This window comes from Schistocerca nitens, chromosome 4 (assembly GCF_023898315.1).
Source record: "Schistocerca nitens isolate TAMUIC-IGC-003100 chromosome 4, iqSchNite1.1, whole genome shotgun sequence".
Taxonomy (NCBI): domain Eukaryota; kingdom Metazoa; phylum Arthropoda; class Insecta; order Orthoptera; family Acrididae; genus Schistocerca; species Schistocerca nitens.
The window spans coordinates 353,372,460-353,385,332 of NC_064617.1; the positions used below are offsets into that span (position 1 = coordinate 353,372,460).

The window sequence follows — 12,873 nt, forward strand, 5'->3', positions numbered from 1 at the left end:
GGGGGCCCCAAGACCCACCTAAGGGAGCTCCCGTTTAATTTCAATGCTACGAATACGTATGCAGGGGTGGAATGTTCAGTGGTAGGATCCGTAGGAACTAAAAAGTTTACGATTTTGTTGGACACAGGGGCACAAGTGTCAGTGGCTACTAAGAATATAATGGGATAAAGGAAGTTACACCCACCATGTTATAGGTTGCGTGGAGTGGGGGATAAGGAGGTCACGCCTTTGGGGTCAGTGACAGTTGACTTTCGCATAGGGAAAGTCCGATTTAATGCATGCATGGAGGTGGTACCATGGGTAAGCGAGAGCTACGACATGATCCTAGGAGTAGATTTCTTGCATCAACATCATGCCAACATTGCCCTCGGACAATGAACTGTGGAACTTGGTGGAATGTTATTTCCGCTAGGGGAAACTGTTGTCAATGCAGAGCTGTCACGAGGGGCATTTAACGTAACGAACAAACCAATTGAACCGCGTACATTAGCATTAAGGCTTAATTCGCATGACTGTGTGTCTTGTGACACCGGGAAGTCGCTTTGTGTAAGTGTGGAGTCAAATCTACCTGTGGGTACAGTAAGTGTTGCTCAACCATTGGAAGATAATGAAGATTTGGGTTCACTGGAGTGTTTTGTGAAACGTAGTGTTGTACATGTACAGGAGGGGAACGACGGGCGAGTAGTTCCCGTGAATGTGGATAATTTTAGCGCTGTAGATGCGAATTTGAGGAAAGGAGTTTTAGTAGCAAATTTAGATGTGCCAGATGGTGAAGACGGGTGTTCGACAGGCAGGCGAAGCGATAAATCACTAACTGCCGATAGAAATGCATTGTGTGACAAAATGACGCATTTGAAAGGAGACGAAAGAGAGCATATGGAGGAATTATTGTGGGAATTTAAGGATTTGTGTTTTCCAAAAGGGCCGTTACCAGCAACTCCATTAGTTCAACATAGGATACCAACAGGGAATTAAGCACCTGTTTACCATAAACCATACAGAATACCGAGGTATTTGCAGCCAATTGTGGAGGATTTCATTGATCAGCAGCTTGCGGATGGTATTATAGATCATAGTAATAGTTGCTGGGAAGCAGGCCATGTCACTGTGCCTAAAAAATCTACGGATGGAACTAAGAAATAAACATTCTGTTGTGAATACCGATACCTCAATAATAAGACAGTAACGGACGCATACACCATTCCAAACATATTGGAGACTTTGGATCATTGAGGACAGTGCCAGTAATTTTCTATGATGGATTTGACAAGTGGTTATCATCAGTTAGAGGTGGCTCCAGAGGATCGTCCAAAAACTGCTTTCTCTACTCCTGGAGGCCATTACCAGTACATTAGAATGCCATTCAGTTTGAAAAACGCTCTGGCAACATTTCAGAGGTTGCTAGACAGTGTCTTGAGGGGTTTGAAACCATGGCAGTGCCTTATCTATTTGGATGACATTATAGTGTTTTCAAGTAGTATGAGGCAAGATAGACAGCAGTTAAGGAAAGTCTTTATGAGGTTAAGAGCAGTTCATTTGTCGTTGAGCCTCGACAAATTTCGCATTAGAAGAAGTAAAATATTTGGGTCATATTATCAGTAAGGACGGAGTGTGAACAGATCCGAGGTTGGTACAGGCTGTAAGGGATTTTTGGAAACCGAAAACAGTTAACGAAGTGCAGTTATTCATCGGAATTTGCAATTTCTATCAAAAGTTCATGAAGAGTTTTGCAGATTTAGCACAGCCGTTGACGCGATTGTTACGGAAGAGTGAAATTTGAGAGGACAGAACAGTGTTAGAAAACGTTTGACAAACTGAAAGAAGTGTTAACATCAAGTCCGGTTCTTGTGTTTCCAGATTTGAAAAGGATTTATACTAGCATGCGATGCATCGAATCAAGCATTAGGGTGTGTTCTTAGTCAGGAAATTGATAGGATAAAACATCCTCTAGCCTATGCGTCTAGGCAGTTGAATGCAGCAAAGAGGATTACTCAACAACTGAGAGGGAGATGCTTAGCGTAATCTATGGAATCACATATTTTAAATGTTATTTATATGGGAGAAGATTTCGGGTAGTGACAGATCATGCTGAGTTGAAGTGGTTGTAGGATCCGTCCACTAGACTCGCTAGATGGGCTGTGAGGCTTAGTGAATTCGACTATGAGGTGGTGCACAAGCCTGGGAAGAAGCATGGTGATGCGGATGCACTGATTACGAAGGTGGCAAAAGTAGCAGTATGGCAAAAATTACAGGACACGGATAACGAGTGTAAATTGTATCGGACACAGCCACAGTTTAAAGTGTTTGATGGACTTCTGTGAAGGGAACCAAAGTTAGGGCCAAGGGTAGTAGTGCCAGCGAAGTTTAGGGATGAGGTTTTAAAGGGAGCACATGATCAAATGTTATCTGGTCATGGAGGGTGTAGAGCGACGAATAGAAGAGTGATGGAAAGGTAGGAAAATAGATGTGGATCAGTATGTCAAGAATTGTATACCATGTGCACAGAGAGCAGATTTGAGTTGGAAACAGATATAGCTACAATGATTACCGGAAGCAACATGTCGATTTTCTTTTCTGGGGATTGATGTCTTAGGACCTTTTAGGCGAACACCATCGGGGAACAAATTCGTTCTCACAATAATAGACCATTTTTCAAGGTATGTGGAGATGGTGGCTATGCCAAGTCAACAGGCAGCAATGGTTACACAAGCGTTAGTAAACAAGTAGATTTTGAAGTTTGGTGTACCAAAGACAATAATTACTGACCAAGGGACCAACTTCATGTTGGATTTAATGAAGGAGCTGTGTAAACTGTTGAACGTAAAGAAGTTGAGGATGAGCGCGTTGCATCCACAGGCCAACGGAAGGACAGAACGGGTACACAGAACAATCGGGAAGATGCTGAGTTTTTATGTGGATTCTCATCACCATCAGTAGGAAATATTTGAAACATATTGTATGTGCATACAATGCAAAAGTCCATACAAATACCGGTGTGTCTCGATATAAGGTAGTGTATGGGCGAAAAATGCTGTCACCGTTTGATTTAGTGAAGCTACAGAAAGAAAGGACCGGTGAATCTGTACGTCAATCCGCGAGAACAATTCGAGATGTTTGGAAGTGGGTACAAAAGGCGAATACAAATGCTTTGGAAATGGAGTAAAGCGAGAAGGAAGTTTACCGCAGTATAAAGTGGGGCAATGGGTAATGCTGTCCAGCCCCTATACGCAAAAAGGGAAAATGAAGAAGTTCCTCACTATGTATCAAGGGCCATACCAAGTTGTTGAAACCACATCTCCTTTTAATGTTAAGCTTCAGTTGCCAACTAGAACAACGATAGCACACACTGAGCGGTTATGGCCATTTAAGGGTTGCCTGGATGTGATTCCAGGTGTGTCACAGGAAGAAAGAGAGAGTGAAGAGAAGTTGCTATGCACAGAGAGAACCAGAAAGATAGAGTACAGCATGAAGTACCGTATGCTTTGTGATCTAGAAAGTAGTAGAGTATTTGTAGTTTTTTTTTTTTTTGTTTTCGTGTCATGTATCATTGGGTTGCTGTAGAGTAATTGGGCATTGTATTTTATACGTGTTTTCGGGTATTGTGAGCCTGCTAGGGACAGCAGTCTTTTTGAAGAGGGAGGAAGGGTGATGGCGATCCCTGTCCTCAGGTCACTGAAAAGGGAAGTGTAGCATCTGACGTATGTGGAGTGTTGTTGGAGGAGAAATCAAATGCAGTTCTGGAGAAATAAATGCGTTGGAGTAAATTTTGCAGCAAAGCCGTATTAAATATGTGTTGAACAATGTAAGAGTCATACGATTTCCTGTTTAAATTCTTTGTTATCTAAAGTGGTGGGTCAGGAAAGTCGCGTTTATTGCACCAGTTCATATAATGTAAATTAAAGGATAAAAGTAGTCACACGATCGGTGATGAGTTTGGATCAAAAATAGTGAACGTTGGAAGAAAATCTGTGAAGCTACAAATATGGGACACATGCACAGTGCAGTTATTTTTAGCCAGGGGAAAAGGAATAGATTGTCCAAGGGACATTGTGGTGCCAAAATTGAGCTTGCCACAGGTTGGGATGCACTGGATCTTCTCCACCTACGAGAATTTGGTAGTAGTAGCAAGTTGTTTTGAGCAAGGAGTGTTTACGGAAGTGAAACATGTAGAGCTCGAAGGAAGCGGAATTTTAATCAATGGAACTAAGTGTAACATAATAGGACCAACCTTCCATCTGCCAGCGTCAATTTCAGGAGTCACACAATTGAATGTTATGCAGCCACAGCTGTACTGGCCAGAAGCCACTTTAGAATTTTTGCCAAGGCAGAATCTGACCTTCTTAAATCAAACTCTGGAGCCAGGTCTGTTGAGATCTGTAAACCAGTTCATTTTAGAGCAAGAGGGGTGCATAACAGCCGAACAGCTTGTTCAACATGTCGCTCAGTATAGGGAAAGGCAATGTCAAATAATGATCATTTTGAGCACCTCTGTGCGAAGTGCCATCGCAGCCTTAACTTTGTTATGTGTTATTTTCTTTCTGATCAGGCGGACAGCTAATTCCAAGAGGGAATCAAGGGTAGTCCAAGACCCAGTGGAATGGATACCGAGGGTATGAGACGAGTAGGTAAGGGGTTGATCGAGCAGTGGTCGTCCAGTTAGAAAATTGTATGTTTTGTTTCACGTCACGGTTTTAAGAGGGCACTAGACTACATTTAGGTTTTCTAGTAGTAAGAAAATATGTCGTAAGTGCCAACCAAACAAGTTTAAGAGTTAGTTAAAGGATGACCCGGGGACCGGGTCTTTCCGAAGAGGAGAATAATGTAGCGACACCACTGTTTAGGATAGGGAAAGTAAGTTTTGTGCAATATTTGGAGCACGAGTTACAGCCAGGTGTGGGCTGGAATGCAATAAGTTAGGTATACCAGCAGTTGAGAAGGCAAACAGAGGCCACGGGGGCGTAGAACTGTTGGAGAGGGCGCACACAGCAATTTCCACGGCGCAAGTCACAGGCAGAAGAGGGCCACTGGCCAACCTAATTGTCACGCATATGTGATGTGAACCAGCGCACTTGGCAAAACAGAGGCGCACAGCCGAGTATAAATAGGTGACGTTTTTCTAACGAGATTCATTCAAGTGTGGCAGCTCTCCTGGACAGCGGGTCGTATCACACTGCCGGGCTACATGCAGTAACAGTGTCCCAGTCCATGGCGGGTCATTGGTTCAACCCTCTGAGGCCGACGCGGGGTCCGCAGTCAGCCAGGGCGGGCCACTCTTCGGCTCGCTACTGCGGGCAGTCGTCTCGGCTCCCGACACATGCCGGAGACTTCCAAAGCAAGGGCCGCAGATGCGGACGCCGAATAGTGGGTTGTTTGCCACCATGATCTCAGCCACGCCAGCGAGAAGAAAGACGCAGCTGGCCACCTGCAGCTCACACCGAGCAGCGCTGAGTTGGCAGGGACGCAGACCGTCAAGTAAACTGCGGCATCCTGACGATGCCGCAACTCCGCTGGCGTACAAGGCCGGCACAACACAACGTTGCATTGCACAGGCCGCTGGGGTGCTTCCTCAGCATCGCAGGGCCATGTGATGCAGACCAAGGTGAACGGAGGACTGTAGTGGAAGCAAATAAATCATTTGGAAAGTTCTCGCTGAGATTTAATATGACACCTCCTGGCACGCACCCACTATATTTGGTGTCTTCCCGCTACATTTGGTGTCTACCCGCTACATTTGGTCATCCTGATACATTCGTTGGCAGAAGACACCACAACATATCTGTGTAGCCATACTGAATTGAACGCTGTGGCTATTTGCGAGCATGAGTATTTTAATTACTTACACAGATATATGGTTTGACTAAGGACATAATGTTTGAAACTTGTCACCAACAATAAATTAAGGATACTTTTTAATGCTACTTTTGACTGAATTCCAACCCTTATTTCAATAAAGGAAAAGTTGCTGGCCTATTTCATATGGAGGTCCTCAAATGTTTTTTGTAGCAAGTGTTGCATTACTACCCTTGCGAAGCTCAAAAATGATGCCGGACACATACCCCTTGAGGTATTTGGCTTGCTATATCACCATAAATTGCAGTATATATTAATTACGAGTAATTAAGTCACTCTAACCTTAAAATGTCTTTAACATGACTTTGAAGAACACAATTAGCTGATAAATGACATATGAATATCAACAAGCATAGAAATGACTTTACTTTCTAGTCCCAATAATATATTTGTGAGGAAACATATCTGGTATATGTACTGGAATCTCAAGCTTCTAGACGAAACTCTACCAGTAGTGGAAATAGTAAAGTATCTAGGGGTAACCCTGGATGCGAAACTATCATGGATTCTTCACATAAAGAACATCTGTTCCAAGGAAAAAGGGGCTCTCACGAGCACTAGAAGAGTCTGTGGAAAAAACTGGTTTATAAGCTCCAGGAGTATGTACTGGATAAGCACTACTGTAATACGACCTTGATAATTTATAGGACTACAGTATGGTGGGATACAGCAGAACACAATGAACTGCCAAGGAGCTTTTCAAGGTGCAAAATTTGCCTGCTTAGCCATACAGGCAGATGTAAGTAGCAAACCCACTTGTGGGATGGAGATGATACTGGACATGCTCCCACTATATCTTTGGGTAACAATGGAGGCAGCAGCAGGGGCATATAGGTTAAAAACTGGAAAAACGGCATATCTTTAGGATATCCAAGATCTCACACTAATATAGTGAGTGTCGTAAATACAGAATTGTTGGAGAAATGCCAGCTGACCATACAGTAACTTCCTGCTGCTTCAATAAACCTTTCAGTGTAAGAATTGGAAGGGGGCAGTGGAAGAACAAACCATGACACCATTCAGGAGACATAGTCTGTTTTACGGACAGGTTGAAAACATACAAAGGCACTGGGGCCAGGGTATACAGGTTAGAGCCTACAGTAGAGAGAGAGCAATCACTCAAAGGAAGCTGTCCGCAGTATTCAGGTGGAAATATTGGAGTGCGTGCAGTGTAGATTTTTTACCAGCCCCTGCAAAAGCATCAATCTAATCATTCAGGAATTAATGGCAATGAAGAAGCCGACAGGCTAGCCAGGACAGGTGCGGCGACTTCATTTATTGGACTGGAACCTGTCCTAATCATCAGCAAGGAGATAAAGTCGAAACTAGGTTGTTACATCAGGAGATAGTGTGTAGAATACTGGACTAGGATCCAAAAACAAAATCATGATAAGCTAATAATGCCAAAGCCATGTTTCAAGTGCAGTTCAATAATCCCAGACTTAAACAGGTGACAGTTTAAACTCATGGTAGCACTAAGGACTGGCTACAGAACTTTAAGAAACACCTACACATGATGGGTGTAGAGAAAGCAGCCCCTACGTGCAGACTATGAGGTGAGGGAGATGAAAACATACCCCATCTAACCTTCCAATATGAAGTGTTAAGAGGTCAAAAGACACAGAAAATGCAGGCCATTAAGGCCTGAAGAGATCATGTCTAATAAGGCACAATGAAGGGTATCCTACTATTCTTTAGGAGTACCAGCTGGCTTTACTAGAATCACAGGGAGAGAAACTACGCAATAAACTCAATTTTGGTGGAGGCAAAGATGGGCTATGACCACTTTCATTTTTGTTTCCTTGTATAAATCAAATCAATTATCAGAACCCATCTGCATCTGCCCCTAGAAATGTCTTACAGTTGCAAATCTGGTTTCAAAATATGTCTTACCATTACATACTCTACCTGAAACCCTAGGATATATCACAGTCTCTCTCACATATACAACCTTATTTAACAATACTTAAACTCTGTGCAAAATTCCACCAGGAACCCTCCACATTCATTCCTTTCCCCCTGTCCATGTTCTGCTAATATCTATTATTCTCTTCCTTTTCCTACTATCAAATTCCAGTCCTGCATCATTTTTAATTTTTGTCTTCTTTTAAGCTCTTCATCATCTGTGGAACTATTAGGCACTTAAAATTTTACTACTGTGGTACGATTTCACTTCATGTCTGTCTGCGCTATGGTAATCTGTTCGCAATGCTGTCCATTGTAGCTTACATGCATTCCTATTTTCTTATTCATTATTAGACCTCCTCCTGCATTATCCCTATTTGATTTTGTGTTAACCTGATCAGAAGTCCTGGTCTTCCTGCCACTGTACTTCACTAATTCCCCACTACATCTAACTTAAAACTATCCATTCCCCTTTCTAAACTGTCAACCTATTTCCCCTATTACTAGATCTAACATTCCAAGCTCTGACCACTTTACTTATATTACTTTTTCGTGTCCAGAAACCACGTCACAATCTTTCAGCCCAGTATAGCACCATGTCCAAGGCTTCTTTCTTGTCCAGCCATAAATCGTCAGGGTTGCACCTATAAGGCCAGTTGGGCAGGTGAGCAGATGCTCCATATCCTGCACAGTCACACTTATCATTCGTGGTCCCAAGACCCCACCTAGTCATATTCGTCTTCACTGGAACCACCCCTGCCCTTATTGTGTCCTCCATGTCTTCCAGTTTGTGCTGAATCTGCTGGGCACTTCCTGTGCAGGTGGGTAATCAGCTGGTGGTTCTTCTATTATTGTGGCTAAGAACCTTTTACAGGATTTCAATCGCCCGGGTTTACACTCACTGCCAAAAAAGGATGTCGATCTTCAATAGTCTGTCTGAGCCTCTCTGTGAACTCATGTCATGTTCTCCGAGAGTTGGGATTCGCAAACCCGGCAGCTCTATATAGAATCCTGTTGTTAATCGACATGTTTCATTAAGACCTATGTTGACCTTCTTTGCATGGATTGATCTGGACCATACTGGGAAGGCATATTCAGCTATAGAGAAGCATAAGGCTTGTGTGGTGGTTCTTAATATGGAAGGTTTAGCACCCCATTTGCTGTTAGCTAGTTTCCGCAGAATATTATTTCTGGCAGTTACCTTTTGTCGTGTCTTTTTGCAATGGTACCTTTATGTCAGATCTATCTAGCACCACGCCCAGGTAAGTTAGTTTGTCGGTATGCTCCAGTGTGGTATTATTCCAAGAGATGTTAAGTTTGTGGTTAGCTTGCCAAGATCAAAGGTGGAAGGCGCTGACTTGTCTTTTGTACGGTTTGGCTTAAGAAAGTTGTTTTTATAAAACTCTGACATTTCTCTAAGAGCTTTTTCCCCCACTTCTGTTCTATATCCTCTAAGGTCCTCCCCTGTGCTATAATTGCCAGGTCATCCGCATACAGAAACTGTTTTGTATGCTTAGGCATTGGTTGGTCATTGGTGTACAGATTAAATAGGGAGGGCGCCAAAATGCTTCCTTGGGCCAGGCCATTTTTCTGGTTTCTCCATCTGCTCTTTTTCCCATTGAGGAAAACATAAAATTGTCTATTTTGTGTTAGGGACTTGATAATCTTAACAAATTGATAGTCTCTTAGTTCATTTTAGAGCTTCTGGAGCAGCAGCCTGTGATTAATTGTATCATGTGCAGAGCTAAGGTCGACCATGGCTAGCCCTGTTATCTTTTTATTTTTGTATCCTTCCTCTGTGTGTTGTGTTAAGCCTAGAATTTGGCTAGTACATGATTTTCCGGGTCTAAAACCAGCTTGTTGAGGAACATGTTTCATCTCAATACAGTCTGTCATAGGATATCCTTGCTTCCTCCTCATCTTGGAGATCTTACAAGTTTCGCGACATTGATTGAAAAGTTGCAGGATCCAGTTCTTAGTGCCCGTTCAAAACCATTTGATATGCTCTGTACACGTGGCATCCACCCCAGCTGCTTTGCCGCTTTTCACATTGCTGAGACCCTTGTTGATTTCCTTCATTGTAGAGGGTGTTAAAAACCTATTAGTTTCTGATTCTGAAGTCCTGTTAACGTTTACTTTCTGTTTTGTATTAGTCTTTCCATTCAGGAGCAGTTGATGAGCCACCTGATTAGGTGTTACTGCGGCAGACTGTTTGGGACCATTTGGGTCTCTGTCAAGTTTTTTAATAAGATTCCAGGCTCTTTTGCTGCTATGGGTCATATCCATCCTCTCCAGGGTCTCAATCCATCTATTTTGCCGAGCTTCACTTAGCATTTCTTTTAAAGCCTTACCACATGCCATTGTTTTTTGATTAAAGGGGTCCTTTTTATATAATTCCTCATACTTGGCTAGGAGATGCCTGGAGTCATGAGAGAGACCTGGAACGAACTGCTGTCGGCATCCTGGTGGTATATGTTGTCTGGAGATTCTCTATAGCATTCATACAAATGCCTGATAGTTCTCTGGGGTTGGGGCGAAGTTTACTATGCCTTTATCCAGTTCCTCTGCGATAGTTTCCCAACTGGCCTTTTTAAAAGAATGCTATTTTTGTGTCTCCCAATGACAGCTTCCTCTTTAATAGTTCCCACTCACAGATATGCATGGTGGACTTTGATCTCCTAAATACTCTACCCAAGAGGATGCTATCATCGTTAAGCCAAAGAGTAAAGATCCATTCCATCAGGAAAAATGATGACTAGATCCTCCTGGCTTTAAGCCATTTTCAGTACCAACATAGCAAGGATATGTTGGTTGTGGAGCAAGGAGGCATCACAATTGTTCAACTGTGGTAGGTCTTTGCTTTCTACCCTAGCTACAAAAATGTGTTCACTATGGTTTTCATGGTAGTTTCTCCGCATTCCTATTTTCTCATTTATTGCTTATTACTAGACCTACCCCTGCATTATCGCTACCTGATTTTTGGTGACAGCCCTGTAACTCACCTGAGCAGAAATCTTTTTCTTCCTGCCACGGCGCTTCACTAATTTCCACTATATCTTGTGCTAGTTAGTATTACATATGATATTACAATAAAAGAATCAAATATAAGGCTAATGAATCTTGTTTGATTTTAGCAGTTTAGGATAAGTGTTGCCCTGTAGCATACTGATTACCAAAGTAATTTTTGATTAAAAAAAAAAAAAAAAAAAAAAAAAAAAAAAAAAAAAAAAAAAAAACTTACAAAGTCAACTGCATGTAACAATTTCATCTCTCTGCTGCAATCTGTGTGGTAAAATATCAGTTGACACTAGTATATATTACTGACACAGTTGTCTTTTGCAGGCAATTTCAAAGACTGTATACTTACAATAAATAATTTTCACATTGGTATTCAGAAATAATGACTATTACACAATTCTCAACAGTGAACCTGTTTACTACGCACTCATATTCCTTTTATTACAAGAACAGTTACAGCATCACACCCTTCAATGCAATGATTATACCACAATCATATTCAACTGTTAAATTAACTTATTTCACATCACTATAACATACCATGTAGATGAAATAACTAAATGGTTACTTCATAAACCTGTCTGCTTTTCACTGAAATGGCCAAGCTGATATCTTAACTCACTCCACAAAAAAGACTTTAAACAGGAAACATTCACACACCAAGTGTAAGATAAGGTTAGAAAAAGGAGAAGCACAAATAATCTCCCAATCTCAAGCAGCAGGGAATGCAGAGAGATGTTAGACGCAGACTATAAAAAACAGCTTACAAAAACCATTGAAAACGAAAGTGGAATGCAGAAAGTAAACGAAGTATTACCTTCAGGCCATTTATGTTTTCAGCCTCCACTCGAACTGGACTGCGATGTGGTCTCAGTCCAACCCATTCTCTGATAATAGAAGCTTTCTTGAGACTTGGGACAAGAGCAGTGCATCGTTCTAAAATAGATGCTGTATCGTGACGGTTCACTCGCAAATCATAACTGTCGTAATTTCGACAACCACCAAGGGTTACAGCCTCTATACCAGGTATTATGTAAGTATCAAAATCACCATGGAGAAAAGTTTTTATCCATGGTGCATTCACCTGCAACACATGACATTTAGAACTTTTAAGAGTAGCGTACTAACAGACTGGCATTCTTGTACTTTCAATCAATTCATTAGAGGAAGTGTAGAAAGATTAACACATTTTCTCCATTCACAATCACAATGAGAGAAACATACCATCTGGACAATGACATACAATGAAGGGTGGTATGAATGTTTTAAGACTATACACATTATTCTATTTAAGCCAAGAATCACTTCAATATTTTATATCAGATGTTGGTCTCTTATTAGGAATAGCAGAAATCTATAACATATTATGTGTTTAGTCTTCTGTGCAATATTGTTGTGTTTTGATGAATTTAACATTTCAATAGATAACAGACTCTAATTACCTTAGTGTCGTGTGAGAAGGCAATGTATCTCCAAAAATGGCAATTTTCAACTTCTTTACTTATGTTCTTATGGCAATCAGCTGTATATTGTGTCAAAACACTGTACCTCCATGTTGCAAGTTTATTTTAGAGAGATATAGACATACTGGCACACATTCTTCTGCCTCAACGAAGTGCATCTCAATTTTGGAATCGGCAAAATCTATCAGAACTTATGTTCTTCTGACTCCTTATTTAATCAGTAAATTTAGAAATGCATTTTAATCCAGCAGAGACTGCTATCTGCTTGTTTTGCATAATTCCATGTTCCTGCACTTGTGTCTAGTTTCCGATATACTGAAAGAGAAGTGTATGTTGACAAGCACCTAATAACAAATCTTGCGATGTCAGGTGAAAATTTCTAATCATGTCTCACTGCTGAATCATTCGCCTGTCCATCAAATCTCACAGTTCACATACAAGCTTTCAAGTTATTACACTTCCCCAGTGAGTATCAGCAAGTGGAGAAACACTAGACAAAACAATGACTATCCTTTGTAGGCACTGTCAACACGGTCATACTGCTTTCATTGTCACATCAGATTATGTTTAGTTTCTTGAAGGGCAGACTGTGAAGAGGTTAATGCCAGTGCACACACTCTGTTATAAAATGGAGCGA

At 41.5% G+C, this 12,873-nt stretch overlaps 1 protein-coding gene across 7 annotated transcripts in view; it reads right to left on the minus strand.

Moving 5' to 3' along the window:
• Positions 1-12,873, minus strand: part of LOC126251818 (D-aspartate oxidase) — a 253,875-nt gene that overhangs the window by 14,837 nt on the left and 226,165 nt on the right. For all 7 annotated transcript variants that reach the window (XM_049952470.1, XM_049952473.1, XM_049952472.1 and 4 more), the window contains one exon: positions 11,591-11,857. In XM_049952470.1, coding sequence (XP_049808427.1) covers positions 11,591-11,857 — 267 coding nt within the window. The remainder of the gene's footprint in view (positions 1-11,590; positions 11,858-12,873) is intronic.